Below are 20,460 nucleotides of genomic sequence, written 5' to 3'. Positions count from 1 at the left end.
TATGAGAATATATGCTGATAAAAACCTGTATTTTAATATGAATAGGTCAGACAGTAGATTATTAATCCCTGATTTATCATTGACCGTCATGACTCACTATTATGTATCAGAATAGTCCCGGGATCAGCTTTCTTAATTCATTTTCTGCTTCTTCCTTGCTTGCGAAGATATAGAATTGACCCTGCCATTCCACTTTTAGTTTTGCCGGATACAAGAGGCTGTATTTGACGCAAGTCAGGGAACATACGAATGTGGTTATTTTCATATATAAAATCTTCCTTGTTTCTGAGGAGTGCCATCACCTCTAGCTTAAATGATAATCGTTCAAAATTAACTATAAAAGACCTTGGTTTGATTCTAACGGTGTTTGATCCGCGTACGCGATAAACCGCTTCTATCTCAGATTCTGCTTTAAAGTCGTCCCTGATTATTTTAGAAAAAAGTTCAGCTGCGAATTTCACCGGGTTTGAACTTTCTCGATTCTCAGGCAGACTTTCAATTCTGACATTATACCTTCTACTACCATCTTCCAAAGCAGTTTTTTGCATTCGGAGCTGACATTTTCTGCTTTTTTTTTCAGCACTGGTAGCTAAATTTTCGACTAATTCAATCCAAGTCGTAAATGTCTTCTTGAGATCCTCCAATTGATTAGTAAGCTTTTCAGTTTTACCCAGCATCAGTCTCATCTCCACTTGGATTTCTTATCACAGCCTTTCATTTGCCTGTTGGAGCATCAGCCCCTGCATTTCGTTTGTTTGTTGCAACTCCTGCCGCTGTGTTTCATTTGCTTGTTGCCATTCCTGTTTCAATAGCAGCATCTCCTGTTTCAAATCCTGTTTCAGTCTCTCATGTGCCTTTGTCCTTGCTTTCTCATTTGCCTTCTCTGTTTTCTTTATATCTTGTATGAGCTCAGCGAAAATCACCTGCAGTGACAATTTACAAGAGCTGTTGAAACTTCTTGGTATAAGTGTTTGTTAAGTTATAGAAATACTTATTTAAGCAATGGCTGGAAGTAAAGCAATGGCTGGAAGTAAAAATACATTTTATTTGGTATGTTACGTTAACTAGTAACTCGTCTGCAAAGGGTGAGAAAATTACTTTGAACATCTGAGTTGTTTATGGCTGTTTACTTAACACTATTATACAAAATATGTAGGTGTATCTTATTACAAAATGTGAGTTATAAATTTCGAAGGTAAGATAATGTTTTTGGTATATTGTCACGCTTGGGTCACAGATTTGCACAGAAACACTGGAGACTGTAGAGACAGGAACTTTATTCAAACAGTTCAAATGACCATGTTTCTTTCAAAAGTAAAACAAACTCCATGTGAAGACAGAGGTGACAGTTCAGTCTCTCAAATAAAAGAATGCAGAAACATCTTCCTCATGATAGGGGTGTACGTCAGGAGGGGGACCCCCAACAGGAGCAGAGGATGTCTGCAGGAAGTGAGAGAGACAAAGCAAAGAGCCAAAAAGGACAGGAGCTGTTCAAACTTTTAAGTATGTGAAGTGTCACGCGACAGAGCAGCAGCACCTGTCCAGCAAGTAAGGGAGCAAAGAGAAGGTAAACTGTATTTATTCCCATTGTATCAGCGTTTAAGAGGGGGTTTTGGAGGAGCGTCCGTGTCTTCTAGGAATGCGTTCAGCCCCCCTGTTCACAATGTATACTTTTTGGGATATGTAAATTGAAGTCTGATATGATCCTCTCTCCTAGCCTATTCTTCACCCAGTCAGTAATGAGACTGTTTTAATAACCCCAGCATCTTTGTGAAGGTTGTAAACATTTTGCAATTATAATGTAAGGGTTTTAGTAAATTGCACACTGCTGTAGTAAAATGAAAAGCAACTAAACTTTACCAATAAATAGTCTGTTTAGCTAACTGTTCTTCTGACTCGTCTTTGTCATTCATCACATAGGTGAACTGGCAAAGCTTTCATTGTTTGGCTATGCATAACATTTTACTGACATTGCTCTATTGACTTCACATTGATTGATTAATCTGTTTTGTCTTCCTAAAGGATTATAAAATATGCTATCAAAGCTAATTAAAAGAATACTGTATTTGTATTTTAGTAATATTTAGATAAGCTCCATTTAAAAGATGATTGTAATAATCAGTCCCTAATCAACAGAAGCCTTTCATACATTTTAATTTTAACTTTAATGGTGCACTGCATAGACAATATTTGCTCTATTGATATACTAAAAACATTATGACATGGTTAAATATGTTCCTGTTTGAATCAATTGAATTTTATTTTTTTCTCAACTATAGTTTTTTAATAAAAGCTATTGATTGGCATTAGTACTTTTTTTTGTGAACCATCCATGTCAGATTAATATATTTCATCCTTCTAAAAATGAAATCCAGGGTATTTTACTAGTGTAATTTTTCCTAACATTTTGCTTATTTTGTGTCTTCCACAGTATCAGAGACCTCACCCAGTCAGAAGAGGGGTCTCGCACTGTCATACAGTTCCAAGATCCAGGTGTATCCACAGTTCACATTTTTATAGGCATAACGGGTTTCATCAAAATTTACAACAGTCTGATGTCCCTGCTTTCGAGGCCAGTCCTGATCATGTCCAATGAAAAAAAGAAACCAGTAACCACTGAAGTGGGTTGTTAACAACAACATCAGAGAGTGGTGAATAAAGCAGCAGCATTCATAAAGAATGTAAAGTATGGCAATCTTTAAATGAAGAGCTGAAAATTGTGTATATAATGAAGACTTCTAAAGTTTATTTTCAGGATTTAATAGGTTGGACATTCAGGGTTACATCTGGCTTAATATTGCTAAATATTTTGTGCATTTGTGCTCTCTTCGTAAGAGCAATATACAGCTTACCCAATAAGGACATATAAAACACAAAGAAATAGTATACACCATATTAATCATTTTATTGGATACTAGGTATCTGTCTGATACATAAAGCATTATCACGTCAATTTTTTGCAAGCTGTTTACATTGCCAAAAGTTTCCTGTTTGGTACACTTGGCTAATAGTATTTACTACTCTGATATTTTTTCTTATTTCTTTTCCTTTGATTGGTATATAGCAGAGTAGTGCATTTAGGCTGAAGCCAGTTTTCAAGTTCCAAAGCATGGGTGCGCTCAAAATTTGTTTTATGTTAATGTTTACGAATTGTTTATTATAACCTAAAAAAATAATGTTTTCTTAAACATTACTGATAATTCTCTATCTCTGTTGAATATTTGTACTAATATACATCACTTTAATATAGTATTTATTATGTTCATTGTATTTCCAAATGTAATAGTATTAGTGTTCAGTTTTCAGTATTAATAGAGATTCATTTCTAATGCCTAACACTAAAATATATAAGCTAATACTGGGCTGTGGCAACAAATTGTCTTGTTAAACGGCAACTTTGTTATGCAACTAATTTAAATTAATTGCATCTTTATTTGGTAAGAATGACTGCTGAAAAGTATAAGTGCTGACTTATGGTACTGTTTAAGTATTTAGAAGTGACTATCAATGTCTGATTTAAAATTTTATTCCAGGATCAAGAAAAGTAGGAAGATATGAGCATTTAAGGTTATCGCATTCCATTTTTAAGATGGAAATAATACTTTAATACTTGACTAATATTTTTTAGTGCATCAGCTTTTTTTTTTTTTTAAGTACTACCATGACAACAGGCTTGTTTGTGCAAATCATTATTATATCTCAACATAAACATTACCACTAGATCATCAAGAACATTATATACAGTTGTGTTAATATAAACTATTTTTAAAATCTTATTAACATAGTTTTAATTCTAGTTACTGTGTCTGTAACATTTATAAAATAAAAAGATACAAATTGTTATGAACACACACATCTTACCCATGTATACTGCAATAACGGCTTGCTCTACATCAATGTGGATACAGCATTTAAGAATTCAGCATATTAAGAATTTAGCATATTTATAAATTCCTTATGCTTGCATTTGCTGGAGTTAAACCTTCACTATACAGAAAAATAAGTATTTTATTTGCTCAAAGTAATATGTATATAATATATATATATATGTATATATATATATATATATATATATATATATATATATATATATATATATATATATATATATATATATATATTAGTGGAAGTAAAGACTATAATAATTTCCTAGTATGGACTGTTTATAACCAGCTTCAGTTTAAATCAACTGTGTAATCACACATTTACTTTTCTGTTTTAGCCAATTGGAAGACTTGTTTACAGTCCATAAAGAATTGGCAGTCCATAATCTAAATAGTTTACCCACTGTCTCAATTATATTGCTACTTACCTGTGAATTTGATAATATATATCAGAAATAATGTTGTCCACTTGTAGAGCAGTCCAGCAAGTTACATCAGCATCTTTCATTAAAGTGTTTATTTTGCAAACTACCCCTCCATATAATATTGCTTAAATGGCACATGTTGTAATATGCCTTGATATTAAACTTTATTTTGGTACAAAGGATTATTTGATTGGTTCTGTCGGTAATCACTATGATATAGTGACTGAATCATTTTTTTCCCACCATTTTCTACATCATTATGGTTTTTTTTAATTAAATACAGAATGTTCTATTAATTTTGCAAATAATAGAAATTAATCCTGGTAATTATTACATTGGATTCAGAAGTAAGCTGATTAACCTTTAGATTAGAAAGTCAGTTACCAAATGTACAATAGTAACATTAAATAGGTCCCAAAGTATTTTTAACCTATGGGATACGCATCTTTAACTGCTTTAGCGTGTATTATTTTTTGATTCACTGATGGAGCAAGCCTCACTGAAAGTGTGTACCTTTCATGGAGAGTTATAAAGAGAAAGGTATATTCTTTGCATTCTTTTTATTTTCTGATTATTTTTATTGTACTTTTTTGTATAGTATAATCAAAAAATAGAATTTTCACTGCAGTAATTTAAAAATTGTTTCACCAGCATGTAATACACCCAAGTTTTGATTAGTAGTATATAATAATTTCATCAATGATTTTAGTCAAGCCTTTGATGTCAAACCTAGTATAACTGTTAAATACGTATTAATGAATACAAAATGTTTACACAAATTGTGGGGTATATTTATACAAAAATGTTCAACATTTATTCCCATCTTTTGTACAAAACAGATCTGATGTGTAAATATAAATGGACTGGTCTGTGGTTAGGATTTTTTTGTTAGGTATCCTTTTTTTGTGTTTTGTTTTTTTATGTATTACTTATTTAAGATAAGCAGAATCATCATGTGAAGGAACATGTTGTTAAGCCTATCTAGTCATGTGTGTTCAGTTCACACTGATGTTTTGTAAACAACACAATATTTGATACTTTAATATTCAGAGTGTAGGTTTAAAAAAATGTGTTCATATACAATGCTTTCTTCCTAATGACTATTCCAGTTCATACCTCTCTGTTTCAGTATTTTGTAATTCACTTTGGGCAGCTGAGGGGGAATTTCTTGCAAAGCACTATATACCTTCATTGTACCTGATTTAATTTTGTAAGTAATAATTGAATTCCATTATGTAATTTTACCTCCAAAAGTTGTTAACTTACTATTTACTGTCACCAAATGTAAAACTCTTTTTGTTTTCATTTTAGCAGTTGTGTTAACTGCTGAATAAATGTTTGAACCTTTTGCTGCCTGTTGGTAGGATACAGCTCGTTAATTCTTGTAATAGCAAGGAATCTGACGTGTTACATTATTCCACTGTTTAACATTTTTGTAGTATATTGTTGTTAATGTAGTTATGATGCATCCAGATTTTCATTAGTATCCTTCCTTTGGAAAGAACAGGTTTAAATCATAGAAATGTTCACATAATGCAAGAAAGTTCAAGAAATTCTCAAACAGCTATATTTTATATGGCCTTGTTTTATATCTCAGAATTTTGTCAGAGCTTGCCTGCTTTGTTTTTGCTTTTTCTCTGTTTTAATGCACAATCTGTAACTATACTCATTTAGTTCTGAATAATAATAAATGAGTAACCTGAATGTAAAGTGTTTTTTTAATTTTATTTTTTTAAATACTTGCCAGTTATTAAATATTTAGTCCTAAGTTGATAAAAAAATTATCAATAATTTTAAAAGATATTAATTTAAAAAAGTATTAGTGAATGAAGCATTTGTTACTGTCCATGGAGAATAGTTATTTTTATTTGGCTATTATATTACCATATAATGTACACACTAAAACTGTCAAATTAGCCAAAAATATATATTTTTTGATATTCCAATTAAAAATTAGTAAATTATCGAACATATTATAAACTAGGTCATAGATTCTGAGTATTACACATACATTTGTACATCCTTTTTTAGGTTTTATTATTAGCTCACCGCTGTGGTGGACACAGCAAGAATAGGCACCAACATGGTACATCTAAAAAGCATGAAGTGCATATGACACTGTTTTGTGAGTCCAGTTTGTAACTTCTAGCTGGCCTTTTGTGCTACAAATGTATTGTTACTTATCTTGCCACTGCATGGATGGCTGTGAGGAATGATGTTCAGGATTGGGGTGTGGCACAGAGGGAGAGGAAACACTTTCAGTGATGGTACAGTGCACCTGTGTAGAAGGAGTTGAGTGACATGGGTGAAGGATAATGCTTTTGTGCCAAACAGGCTAAGGGATTTAAGATCAGGAGGGCCAGTTAGTAAGATAAATATAGGGTGTGAATAGCGAGCGAAGTAGAGGAACAGGCAAAAGGCAGGCAGATCAGCGGCAGAGTTGTTGTTTTTTGGAGGTATCCAATGGGCAGCAGCAAGGTACTGTTTATATCATGGCGTTCATGGAGAAAAAAAGCCATTTGTTGTCTGTAGACTCGCTCAGAAAAGCAGGATCATCACAGTATCAAGTCAGGGTCTGCACACCCTGTCTTGCTTTATTTCTTCTTTACAGATGTAGCAATTTTTAGGCATTATTTGTCGAACCAGCAGCTACGCAAGATGGAGACTAATTGTGGGACATGTCATGTTATCTGACACCAACAAGGCTGTTCACAGTGGGTATTTTAAAGGGTTCTAATAAAAAGAAAATGTAAATTATGACATTTGTTTTCCATTAAATAATGAAAATGTGTTAGCATTAAACAACAGTCAGGGATCTCAGGTTTAAGATTGAATGGGACAGAATCAGATGCAAAATAAAACTTTTATGGCACCTTGAGAAACATTTAGAAAACTAGGGGCTTCGCCCTCTGCTCGCTTCGCTCGCCAACCTCTGTGTTTGGTTAATTGGATATACAATTTTAATTTTCTTTTTCTTTGGAATTGTTTTAATTTCATTATTTGCACTTTTACTTAAAAGCTTCATTAAAAACAATATTTTCTGGAGACACATTGTGACAACGAAACGTATACCTGCCCATGAGTGAATATTGTTTCTGTTTCTCTAATAAATAATCTGACTTTTTCTAATGTTTGTCCCTGTGATTTATTGATTGTCATAGCAAAAGCTGTTCTCATGGTAAACTGTAAAATTTTAATACGAATGGCATATCATGATCTCCTTTGATGTGTACTGATATTCTCAAAATATATACATTACCTTTCTTTTTGCCTATTAAAATTTGCATCGCTTCTCTGTGAACATCAATATACACCTGACCGAATTGTGTATTCTTTGAAATTCAACTTGTCGTTGCTTTAACTGTTCCGGGACCACAGATTCTCATAGCGTATGGTCTTTTATTGTGTAAATCCACATTTTGTGCATTGAATGATGCGAATGCGAAATTACTTTATTGTCTACTCTTTGCCTTTTATTTCTGACCTCAATTTGTAGTGCTCTTTTTTCAATTACACCTTGTTCTGATGATTAATCACCTTTTGTTTTTTGTTAATGCAATCTTTTCTATCTTTTCTTTGATACTGTACCGACTGACATGATAAAACATCACAAAAGTTTTACTTAAACAATCGCTGACTTCGTAACCCCAACACAACTTTCTAGCACCCTCTCCAATCCCTCATCCCCCACGTCTCGACCTTCCCATATTACCGCATCAATCAATACCCCGCTATCCGTCTTCCGTGCTGTACTCCGCCCTCCCTCAATCAGACTGAACAGCCACTTAAAACCAAAAAGGCCTCAACCTGGCTGGGACACTACAATACTTTCTAATTTTACTGCTTTCATATTCTGTACCTTTCTCTGCATGTGTGTATTGCGCCATCTTTTGTTTGAGCTTTTTGAATTCCACTGCTTTCATAATCACTTATCTGCCTTTTTTTCTCTCCAATGCCTTTGGGTGTCTATTCTCCGTATTGTCCTTATACACTTTACAGTGGTGTGAAAAACTATTTGCCCCCTTCCTGATTTCTTATTCTTTTGCATGTTTGTCACACAAAATGTTTCTGATCATCAAACACATTTAACCATTAGTCAAATATAACACAAGTAAACACAAAGTGCAGTTTTTAAATGATGGTTTTTATTATTTAGGGAGAAAAAAATCCAACCCTGTGTGAAAAAGTAATTGCCCCCTGAACCTAATAACTGGTTGGGCCACCCTTAGCAGCAATAACTGCAATCAAGCGTTTGCGATAACTTGCAATGAGTCTTTTACAGCGCTCTGGAGGAATTTTGGCCCACTCATCTTTGCAGAATTGTTGTAATTCAGCTTTATTTGACGGTTTTCTAGCATGAACCGCCTTTTTAAGGTCATTCCATAGCATCTCAATTGGATTCAGGTCAGGACTTTGAGTAGGTCACTCCAAAGTCTTCATTTTGTTTTTCTTCAGCCATTCAGAGGTGGATTTGCTGGTGTATTTTGGGTCATTGTCCTGTTGCAGCACCCAAGATCGCTTCAGCTTGAGTTGACGAACAGATGGCCGGACATTCTCTTCTAGGATTTTTTGGTAGACAGTAGAATTCATGGTTCCATCTATCACAGCAAGCCTTCTAGGTCCTGAAGCAGCAAAACAACCCCAGACCATCACACTACCACCACCATATTTTACTGTTGGTATGATGTTCTTTTCTGAAATGCTGTGTTCCTTTTACGCCAGATATAACGGGACATTTGCCTTCCAAAAAGTTCAACTTTTGTCTCATCAGTCCACAAGGTATTTTCCCAAAAGTCTTGGCAATCATTGAGATGTTTCTTAGCAAAATTGAGATGAGCCCTAATGTTCTTTTTGCTTAACAGTGGTTTGCGTCTTGGAAATCTGCCATGCAGGCCATTTTTGCCCAGTCTCTTTCTTATGGTGGAGTCGTGAACACTGACTTTAATTGAGGCAAGTGAGGCCTGCAGTTCTTTAGACGTTGTCCTGGGGTCTTTTGTGACCTCTCGGATGAGTCGTCTCTGCGCTCTTGGGGTAATTTTGGTCGGCCGGCCACTCCTGGGAAGGTTCACCACGTTTCCATGTTTTTGCCATTTGTGGATAATGGCTCTCACTGTGGTTCGCTGGAGTCCCAAAGCTTTAGAAATGGCTTTATAACGTTTACCAGACTGATAGATCTCTATTACTTCTGTTCTCATTTGTTCCTGAATTTCTTTGGATCTTGGCATGATGTCTAGCTTTTGAGGTGCTTTTGGTCTACTTTTCTGTGTCAGGCAGCTCCTATTTAAGTGATTTCTTGATTGAAACAGGTGTGGCAGTAATCAGGCCTGGGGTGGCTACGAAATTGAACTCAGTTGTGATACACGACAGTTAGGTTATTTTTTAACAAGGGGGCAATTGCTTTTCACACAGGGCCATGTAGGTTTGGATTTTTTTTCTCCCTTAATAATAAAAACCATCATTTAAAAACTGCATTTTGTGTTTACTTGTATATATATATATATATTTGACTAATGGTTAAATGTGTTTGATGATCAGAAACATTTTGTGTGACAAACGTGCAAAAGAATAAGAACTCAGGAAGGGGGCAAATAGTTTTTCACACCACTGTATATGTATTGATAGCACATGCTCTGTGTGCACTACGTGCTTTTACTGCGACTGACTGTTTTTTGATGGGTGTGCTCATATAATATCTTTTGTAAGTATGGCATGTTTTGCAAGAATCTCATGTTCCACATCCCCGCAAGACGGCACTGGGGCAAACTCTTGGCACCAAGTCTCATGTTTACGGTCCCTGCAAGACGCTCCGTGGCAAGTCTCTTTTTTCTCTCGGGTCTTTTAAATGTCTACTGAGAAGATCACATATTGTCGTCTTGCTTTTGCTTTCCAGGATTTCTTTTTATAATATAGAGATGTTTTCCAAGTACTCTTATAGATCAAAGTGCATAGTAGTGGGACAGAAGTAATAAAACAAAGTTGTATTAATGCATGAGAAGGTCAATTGTGGAAGTGAAAAGGAAAAAGCAGATCTGTAAACTACTGCAGCATTGGCGAGTCTGGAGTAACTATGCCACAATAGGTGCAGTTAAAACAACTGTTATTTTACCTATAACAACTTTTAATATACAACAACTACTGGCAAACACTATCTACTCTGATCTAAGTAAATAATGTTGGTAGGAATTTTCTTAGGAGTTTTCTTAGTGGCATGGATTACATTATGCAGTTTTTCTACATATTCAACATTTAGTATCTTTTAAAAAAAACACAAATAATTTGTATAACTGGTGAAAATTAAAAGTGAATAATTGTCCACTGACTAGTAATTGCTTTTACAAATTAATAGTTGTTGTAAAATGTCACAGAACTGTACGAATTAGTAGCTAGCAAAGCCCTACATAAGTTGAAAAAGCTAAAATGTTAGAAAATATCAACCTGTTTTGTAAAAGGATAAACTGCAGTTATGAAAATGAAACTGTATAATGGGATTTGTCTGTTTATAAAATTTACTGGCTAATCCCTTTTCAACCTGGAGGAGGAGGTTTTACCTACAAATCAAGAACGTCCATTTCTTCTGCATCTACTGCATAATTTTTCTCTTCTCTTCTTGAAATCAGCAAAATATTGTTGGGAAAATGTATCTTAAACAAGAAAAATTGTATAATTGTCTAACGGCAGTTGGCTTTTGGTTGGAGTACATACAAGATACTCTAGTTTATAGGATTTTTTCTAGGGACATAAGTTGGCTCGTGAAGATCATATAGATTCCTATGAATCCTTTTTGGCAAATGCAAATTTTATGTATGTGTATACTGAATACTCATTACTGTCCTGAACAGCTGTCTTCTTTGTCTTTATTTCCTTGTTTACGGTCTAGATGTAACTCGTAATAATTCTGAAAATGAGTGTACATTTCTTGTGGTCTTATACATGAACTGTAGCTGGTTCCCAAATATTTACTTTTCATTTGTCCCTTCATGTGTCCTCAGTGTACATCTTACATTTAGTAATGTTTTATAATTGTTTTTAAAGCCCTAACACTCAGTTGGTTACCCAGAGCACCTTAGTGGTAGACCATGTTATGCAATTTTGGCGAACCTTATCACAAAATAAAAAGTGATCCATTAATTAAAGTGCTTTTTAACTGTAAACAGATGTTATTTTAAATGCCTTGTATATGTACCATTTTCTTTTAAGTTACACAATAAATGAAAATCTGGAATCTTAGGGTTAATTTTTTAAGTTAATGTTCAAAGTATCAATCTCTTCTTGATCACAGTATGTACAATAGTACTGAACCTGCCATGTTAGTGTACTGTACTATTGTACAGTAGAGTATTACTGTGAGCTACAAAGGTGCAGGTTTTACTAACACAAATGTTCACGATAAATTGGAATTATAAACCTGTAATTTGATAACGTTTCTATAACAAATTCTACAGAGCAACTTTGCATATAGTTTATGACTTGTTTCAAAGCATGCCAGTTAAAATCAAACACAATTTCAAGATGTCAGAGCCCTACTTAGAAAAAAGGTTTTGTCTAAATTTTCAATAGGTCACACACTTCATACATTTTGAAAGCTTTTATGAATCGTTCGTTTTCATTGACAGCAAGCTGTTTTTTTCTCGAGATCATTATCATTTTTTGTACTGTGCTTAACGCCATATAATTACGGCTTTGTTCCAGCATAAAGCGAGGCAATGAATTCAAAAAATCTTCGAAAATGTGATCTTTGCACTGGCCATGTTTAAATTTCCTTGAGATATCGGCTTCTGCTTGCCTTCGTTTAAAATTCTATCACTGGGTGTTTTCGGAAAGTTAATCAGAACAATTTATTAAACTGTTAACTGTTTATATTTTTTAACTTTTAAAAATCTGAACCACGTCTTTTTTTAACTTCACTTTGAATGTAGGAGTATTATTTCATCATATTGGTGTTCAAAACTTTAAACGATTAGTGTTTGTACAGTTCCTCAAAAATTATAACAGTAATCAGAAATAATATACTGTACTAACAAAATAATTGCAGTGACGGGAAGAATTGAGAAAGGGGCCGGGCCAGAATAGCGGTGTGTAGCGGCAATTCGACGAGCAGCGTCGTCCTGGAGAAAGCAGTACATGAATGTGTAGTATGATCGTCGAGAAGATCATAGTATTTGTTGATCCCGAAATATTCCGGAGTTAATACAATTACAAAGTTTGTTTCCTTTCAGCTAAAATTACTTAACGGATTACTTGTGTAGAGTCGCGAATATGTTTACACATAACGACAAATGGGGGCTGTAAACTTAATAATGTACATACGGAGATCGGAGCTGGTGTTTTACTTGTATGAAGAATTACTAGGAGAGATACATGTAAGAATTTAATTTACTGCGTACAAATATCTTGGCTTCAACTTGTACTTAGTAGCCTCCTTAGCGCTATACGGTATATACTACAGGAAAAACGAGCGAAAAATATTTTTTTTCATCACGAAAAAATCTTTCACGTGCAACGACACACAGTAGATAGTGTATGTCTAGTGCCCACTGCTGTACAGATGCAGATTTAATACGTGCCCTTTGCATGATAGGTTGTGAAACTATCGCCTACGCACATCCCAATGTTGCAATCGTAACAGTTGAAGTGTGTTGCTTTGTGCACTTTTCTCTTTTTTCTTTTGCTTGCACGTGAAAGGGTAGAATGTCCAGTGCCTGATCCTCGCGATCAACACACTCCTTGTGTTAGTGTTTGCTACCAGAGTTCAAGGCTTAGTGACTTGCACATTTTCCCTGACACGAACATTGACAGTTGCTGCATTGTAAGCGGTACTTTTGAGGGCAACATATTTCTTCTTTTTGCAACCGAAAGCAATTATGTTACTTGTGACGCAGCTACTGCACGATGCTGGAGCTTCATGCGACCAGATTCGCCGGGCATATCGCGACGGTTCAGTTGTACAATTTCATATCATGCAGCAGTTTCACTTTCTGTGGCAATGTCTGATAATCACCTCACATCGTCATCGTTATTGCTCAATTTAAGCAGTAGTACAGTTTCAGTTCGTTCTAAAACTTTCATTATGGCTCTTTTTTTGCAATTGTGTTTTAGTTGGAAGCCCTGGCCCATTCATGAATATTGCCTAGTGCCTTAACGAGGCTAAATATATATACATATTCATAATTTTTGTAGCATGACGTTATTTCATCCACTAGATGGCGGCAGAATATTGTCCTGAACATTATTCGGGCTTAGTTAATCGGATCATTGCACGTCTCCCAAATTGTGAGTTCTTGTTTTCCGTAACTAGCATAGAATTTTGAACCTGAGTCCACTCGAGATTAACGCCAAGGAGTTTACATTGGATAGGCCGTGAAAATAAATATCATGGGATGGCACACTGAAAAGTCTACAGCATAGGCAAATTACAAGATATAACAGTTATTATTATAATAGTGGTATGACGTAATATTCATTCATTGGCCTTATAAACACCAAATTCCGATGTATTCCACAGTAAACTAATCGCAGTAAAAACATTTCAAACATTTACACAGGAGTATAGTAATACACAGTCATACTTTTAAGTTCTCTGTACGTCTCAGTTAGTAAAGCGATCACACATTCACATATGAATTGGCAATGGCGTAATTATTTTTTGTGTGAAAATGATTAAATACGAGCTTATAATTAATGTAAGGCACTGCTGCATTGCATGCTGACTACAGTCAGTATGTTATTTATGTAATGTAGCTAAACGTAGCTTGCCAGTAGTACTAAGTGATTAAAGTTACAGTAGTTGGTTAAATTAACGTTGCGTTAATTGCTGTATCTCTTATAGCTGGCGTAGTAAAAAGACACCATCCTGCTCCGAGGATCCAAATAAGCTTGTCGGTACCATACAGGAACCCAAGAAAAGGTTTTTACCATAACGAAAGCAAAGCCATCCTCAGATAAAAAACAATGAACATATAATAAAAACAGTAAACATTTGTGTTTCTCAAAAATATTGAGAGTAAAGAGGAAAGCAAATGCATTGCTAAGAAAGCAATCATTGTCATTCACAAGTTGCTGAAATGTGTCACTGACATGTAAATGTTTAGCGTTGGCTTTAGTATAGCAGAGAGATTTTTTTTATTGTAACAGGTGATTTGATATGAGGGTATTATTTTTGAATGGCCAATTAACTTTGTCACTTTATTCATGGTGCTGGGTTAGAAATGGGGTACTCAAAAAAAAATAATCGATGCGGTTTATTTTCCTTGGCCTTATTTTTTAAATAATGTTTTCAAATGAGATCACGGTTCACAAAGCATGGTTCTAAAGTTCGCAAAATGTTCAGCAAATTCCGGTTTTCTTTTAATAAAATGTAAAAGTTCTGTCGTGTAGCAATATAATTCCTTAAAAAGTGCGTTATTTGTATTTTATACGGGTGAGTGGATAAATCCTGATGAAGAATTCGGTGAATAATTCCGTCTGAAATGTTAAAGCTAATCATCCACATCGTGCTGAATGCTGAGCACTCTGCCTTTCACCTAGTCCCACCCTTTTGATATGTTCCCTTTAAATCCTTTACATTAGCAGATGATTGGCCAAGCAAAGTGACACCTTTTATTGGCTAACTAAAATGATTACAATATGCAAGCTTTCGAGGCAACTCGGGCCCCTTCTTCAGGCAAGATGTAATACAGAAACTGGAGTTCCCTGTGTTTATATACATACTAGGACTAGAAGCAACATACTTAATAACGTAATTTATCCAACACTTTAAAGTAATTTGACGACATGGAATGCGTCCTGTTTGAGCCCTGTGAAGTTTCATAAAAAAATCGTATTTTTCCGTGTGTTACCACTCTGGATTCAATGTATGCCGTGACGTTAAATATAATGTGGTACTTGTCGGTTACCTGTGGCCACTAAATCTGCATTTAGCATACAACGCCGACACGGCAGTACATGTTCCCCACCTTATTGTCTCACCTCCATAACACCATAAAAATCACACTCCTGTGCCTCATCCGTTATTTATATTTTGACATTTCAGACTAATGCCGCGGTGCCTTCACCTCGCACGCTCCTGTGTCTCCCTTTTTCTTTTACGAGTCTTCTGAGTTTATTTGTTACACAGGTTGTGTGAGCAGTGGTGTCCTCGTAGAGATTATAAAGTAGATTTTCATATCATAGAACTGAAAGCTATCGGCGAAGTTGTTTATAGCCGAAGTCTCAGATGACACACAATTGCAGTAAATAGTACTGTAAACAGTGTGCGGTATACCACGCGTCACAGAATTCGTGCTTGGGCAGACTTGTTTCCTTTCATTATGCAGTCATGTGGCGACTCGTCACAAGCACGTACTAGACCCAGAGTTTAAGGAATGCTGCCGAAACGGGTAGTGTGGGGAGGACGCCAGGGCAAAAGAAATGTATCCGGTAACACATATGCCGATGCCTCCAAAGTTTCGCCCCATATCAGAATTTTTAAAGTGAGCAAACTGCAACAGCTACACCCTTTGCCACCCCTTGGTGGCGCCATTGGCTTTAATGTTGTGTGGATGGATGAATTTCGCCTTGACACTACGTATTCAGTTATTTTAACAAATGAACGGAGTACGTCAGGTAAAATCATTTTCCATTCATCAAGATTCAGCACCCGTTTTGGAAGCAGCACCGGACAGGCTCCAGTCCATCGCTGGTAACACACACACAAACCGGTCCGTCTTTAGGGTATGGGATGGAAAACCTCACGCCAAAAATGGTCAGAACGGGCATATTCCGGTCGTGGAGTTCGGTTTCCCGAAGCGGCGAAACAGCACTGGTAACCTTTAGCGCCAGTTTATTTAATCAATCAACATACACGAGCCATTCGAAACGGATGCTTAAAAGTAAAGCTGTCACCTAATGGAAACTGAACGAAAGTAGACCTCAAATCATTAGTCATCAATCGTTTACGCCGGGTCGCCTGCGCACAATTTTGGAGAAGTTAGATAAAAATATATAGAGCGAGCATCAGCAGCTCCTGAACCCGACTCGGACGGTTTACTACTGTATCTTGTTCCTATGTACGCGGATTTTTCAAGTAAGCGTGTTTGAGGTGAGGATTCTGTCCGTGAATTTGTTTTAACTTCCATTACAGAGGTGCGTATGTTACTTTAGTTGATTAAAAGAAATTAGCTTTATGACCTAATGGTGGAATACTTCTGATATCAGGTATTGATCTGCACGAATATTTAATGAAGTTTTTAAAGTTTGGCAGAATGCAAGATTCACGATTCTCTACGTCACTGGTGGCTACTGCGAGTATGTTAATCGCTGCTGCTGGCAACGTGCAACACATGTAACGCAAGAAAGCACCTTTAAACTGTAAGACTATAAGGTGTTACTTTTCATATTGCCTGATGCAAATCCTGCGACATTTTAAACCTGACTGTTGTGTTGTTTATTTATTTATTTATTAGTTTGCCCGTGATTGACGTTCGCTCCTAAAGCTACAGTAAAAGATCTTTTCTTATTACAGTATTCTAGTTTAGATGTTTCGTTTACTTATTATGCAGTGTGCTGTATGAAATAACAAATGATAACCTAGAGTGAATTACATCTCACGGAATCAACAAGAAGTCAAGCAAAATTATGCTTTTTATTGGTTAACTAAAAAGATGACATATTGCAGGCTTTCGAGGCAACTCGGGCCTCTTCTTCAGGCAAGATGATTATTGCATTTAGAAGGGGCCTGAGTTGCCTCGAAAACATGCATGTTGTCATCATTTTATTTTAAAAAAATGTGTCATCTTGCTTGACTTTCATTACGTCCATAATGGTTAACACGATACAACATCATACAACATCAAACGGCAGTTGACATACGCGGCATTTTACAAAAGCCCGACCCTTACTTCCAAGTTTTATGGCGCCCTGCTTACGAGTTTTAACAGCAGCTGTCATCGCTCATATGGTTTGATAATGTACGACCAGTTATCTCTATTGAAAAAGAAAGACGCGATAGATAAATCAATATAATTAGTCTCGAAAAAACGTGTCTAGTGTGTTTAGTTTTCCTATAAGACTAGCATTTATATGAACAGTTGTCTAGTTTTGATCGTAATATTATCTATCTAAAGCGCCCACATCACCTGAGGTGCCCACTCACTATAAAATTCATGCAGCAGTAGTTTTAAATTACTTTCCATTAACCGTCCAATTTAATAAATAACATTTTATCCTGTACATGTATTTTAATTTTGAGTGGGTTATTCATGGTTCTAAAATAATATATTTACAGTTTCATCCTTTTACACAAAATGTACATATTTGACGTACAAAAACTTTTCTTAAAGAAACTCTATTCGCCTAATTATAGCTACATGTTATTCAACTTTCTTTCTTGAAGTCTTTATATTTCTGGGTCTTAGTGTTATAGGGGTGTGCCCCCCGATGTACTGGCTCTACCACTGGACACGGTGAGTGTAACTGGGGCGCTGCTTGCAGGACAGTTTTAGTGGGGGCGGGGAGACGTAGAGAAATGCGCGTCCATTTGGGGCAGGACGTGCAGGCGCGTTTTTACTACGTTCTCCATTTCCTCTTGTCCCATTTTCCCCAGTTTCTAACAGACGCGCAGTTGTTTCCTCTCCCAGGAGTGATTTCCTTTCGGACACCCGCCCTCGCTTTCTTGGCTCCGCGAAGTTGCCGGTAGCACAGAGTCGCGCTCGCGAGTTTCTTCCAAGTCGGAGCTGGCAGTGTAGCAGACTCAGAATTCTTCTGTTTCCCATTTTTTCCTCACCAGGACTCATTTGACGTGGCAGTGGCAGATTTCGCGGAGCTGCGGACGGACAACCCAATTCCTGGACGTTCTCCCCACGTCCCGTTGTGCTGCCAGCGGATTCATGAGAGACCGGGGCCGTTAGCCGTAATGGGGTGCGGACTCAGGAAACTGGAGGACCCGGACGACAGCAGCCCAGGGAAGATCTACTCCACTCTGAAAAGAGCGCAAGTTGAGACTAAAAGCGACGCCGTCTACGAGTATACCCTGCTGGACTTCTCTCTGGAGGGTAAGTAGCTCGGTCCTCACCGACTCCGAATCAAACGCACGCAGAGGCCGAACCTCGTTGGTCAGGCGGCAAGAAGCCCGAGCTCGAATGACTTATGGGGGTGCAGAGCAGGCGATGAGCAAAAAGTTGAGCCACGAAGAGCCTAGCAAGTTCTGAAAGAAAACTCAATTTGGCCCTGCAGTTTTTAACGTTTACATTAAGAATGCAAAATGTGTATAAGGAGTCCCATGGTAACCTACACCGTAGGCTTTGTTTTTGTGAAAGCAGACACTTTCTACTCCAAAATGTTTGTGCTTTTGTGGAGTTTGCTTTGATTTTATTAATTTTGTTTGATACACCATAACTTCAAATTACTGGTAGTTGACAAATGTCCAGACCCTTTTACATCGTAGAAGTCAATGTACAGTGGTATGAAAAACTATTTGCCCCCTTCCTGATTTCTTATTCTTTTGCATGTTTGTCACACAAAATGTTTCTGATCATCAAACACATTTAACCATTAGTCAAATATAACACAAGTAAACACAAAATGCAGTTTTTAAATGATGGTTTTTATTATTTAGGGAGAAAAAAAAATCCAAACCTTCATGGCCCTGTGTGAAAAAGTAATTGCCCCCTGAACCTAATAACTGGTTGGGCCACCCTTAGCAGCAATAACTGCAATCAAGTGTTTGCGATAACTTGCAGTGAGTCTTTTACAGCGCTCTGGAGGAATTTTGGCCCACTCATCTTTGTAGAATTGTTGTAATTCAGCTTTATTTGAGGGTTTTCTAGCATGAACCGCCTTTTTAAGGTCATGCCATAGCATCTCAATTGGATTCAGGTCAGGACTTTGACTAGGCCACTCAAGTCTTCATTTTGTTTTTCTTCAGCCATTCAGAGGTGGATTTGCTGGTGTGTTTTGGGTCATTGTCTTGTTGCAGCACCCAAGATCGCTTCAGCTTGAGTTGACGAACAGATGGCCGGACATTCTACTTCAGGATTTTTTGGTAGACAGTAGAATTCATGGTTCCATCTATCACAGCAAGCCTTCCAGGTCCTGATGCAGCAAAACAACCCCAGACCATCATACTACCACCACCATATTTTACTGTTGGTATAATGTTCTTTTTCTGAAATGCTGTGTTCCTTTTACACCAGATGTAACGGGACATTTGCCTTCCAAAAAGTTCAACTTTTGTCTCATCAGTCCACAAGGTATTTTCCCAAAAGTCTTGGCAATCATTGAGATGTTTCTTAGCAAAATTGAGATGAGCCCTAATGTTCTTTTTGCTTAACAGTGGTTTGCGTCTTGGAAATCTGCCATGCAGGCCGTTTTGCCCAGTCTCTTTCTTATGGTGGAGTCGTGAACACTGACTTTAATTGAGGCAAGTGAGGCCTGCAGTTCTTTAGACGTTGTCCTGGGGTCTTTTGTGACCTCTCGGATGAGTCGTCTCTGCGCTCTTGGGGTAATTTTGGTCGGCCGGCCACTCCTGGGAAGGTTCACCACGTTTCCATGTTTTTGCCATTTGTGGATAATGGCTCTCACTGTGGTTCGCTGGAGTCCCAAAGCTTTAGAAATGGCTTTATAACCTTTACCAGACTGATAGATCTCAATTACTTCTGTTCTCATTTGTTCCTGAATTTCTTTGGATCTTGGCATGATGTCTAGCTTTTGAGGTGCTTTTGGTCTACTTCTCTGTGTCAGGCAGCTCCTATTTAAGTGATTTCTTGATTGAAACAGGTGTGGCAGTAATCAGGCCTGGGGGTGGCTACGGAAATTGAACTCAGGTGTGATACACCACAGTTAGGTTATTTTTTAACAAGGGGGCAATTGCTTTTTCACACAGGGCCATGTAGGTTTGGATTATTTTTCTCCCTAAATAATAAAAACCATCATTTAAAAACTGCATTTTGTGTTTACTTGTGTTATATTTGACTAATGGTTAAATGTGTTTGATGATCAGAAACATTTTGTGTGACAAACATGCAAAAGAATAAGAAATCAGAAAGGGGGCAAATAGTTTTTCACACCACTGTAAGTAAAGTGTGGAGGTTCGGAGACAATCCTGGCAGCTTCAAGTGTAATGCAGGAACCAGTCCCGGGCAGAACAAAAGTACAGGTAAAACAAGATTTTTCCCAAA

The 20,460-nt window shown here is 36.7% G+C and overlaps 1 protein-coding gene across 3 annotated transcripts in view; it reads left to right on the top strand.

The window, feature by feature from the left end:
* Positions 1–20,460, top strand: part of rftn2 (raftlin family member 2) — a 336,974-nt gene that overhangs the window by 230,930 nt on the left and 85,584 nt on the right. For all 3 annotated transcript variants that reach the window (XM_039755878.1, XM_039755880.1, XM_039755879.1), the window contains exon 8: positions 18,072–18,336. In XM_039755878.1, the coding sequence (XP_039611812.1) occupies positions 18,072–18,336 (265 nt within the window). The remainder of the gene's footprint in view (positions 1–18,071; positions 18,337–20,460) is intronic.

This window comes from Polypterus senegalus, chromosome 6, assembly GCF_016835505.1.
Source record: "Polypterus senegalus isolate Bchr_013 chromosome 6, ASM1683550v1, whole genome shotgun sequence".
Lineage (NCBI taxonomy): Eukaryota > Metazoa > Chordata > Cladistia > Polypteriformes > Polypteridae > Polypterus > Polypterus senegalus.
Note: the sequence above shows the minus strand (reverse complement) of the source record. Positions and strands in the feature narration are given on the sequence as shown.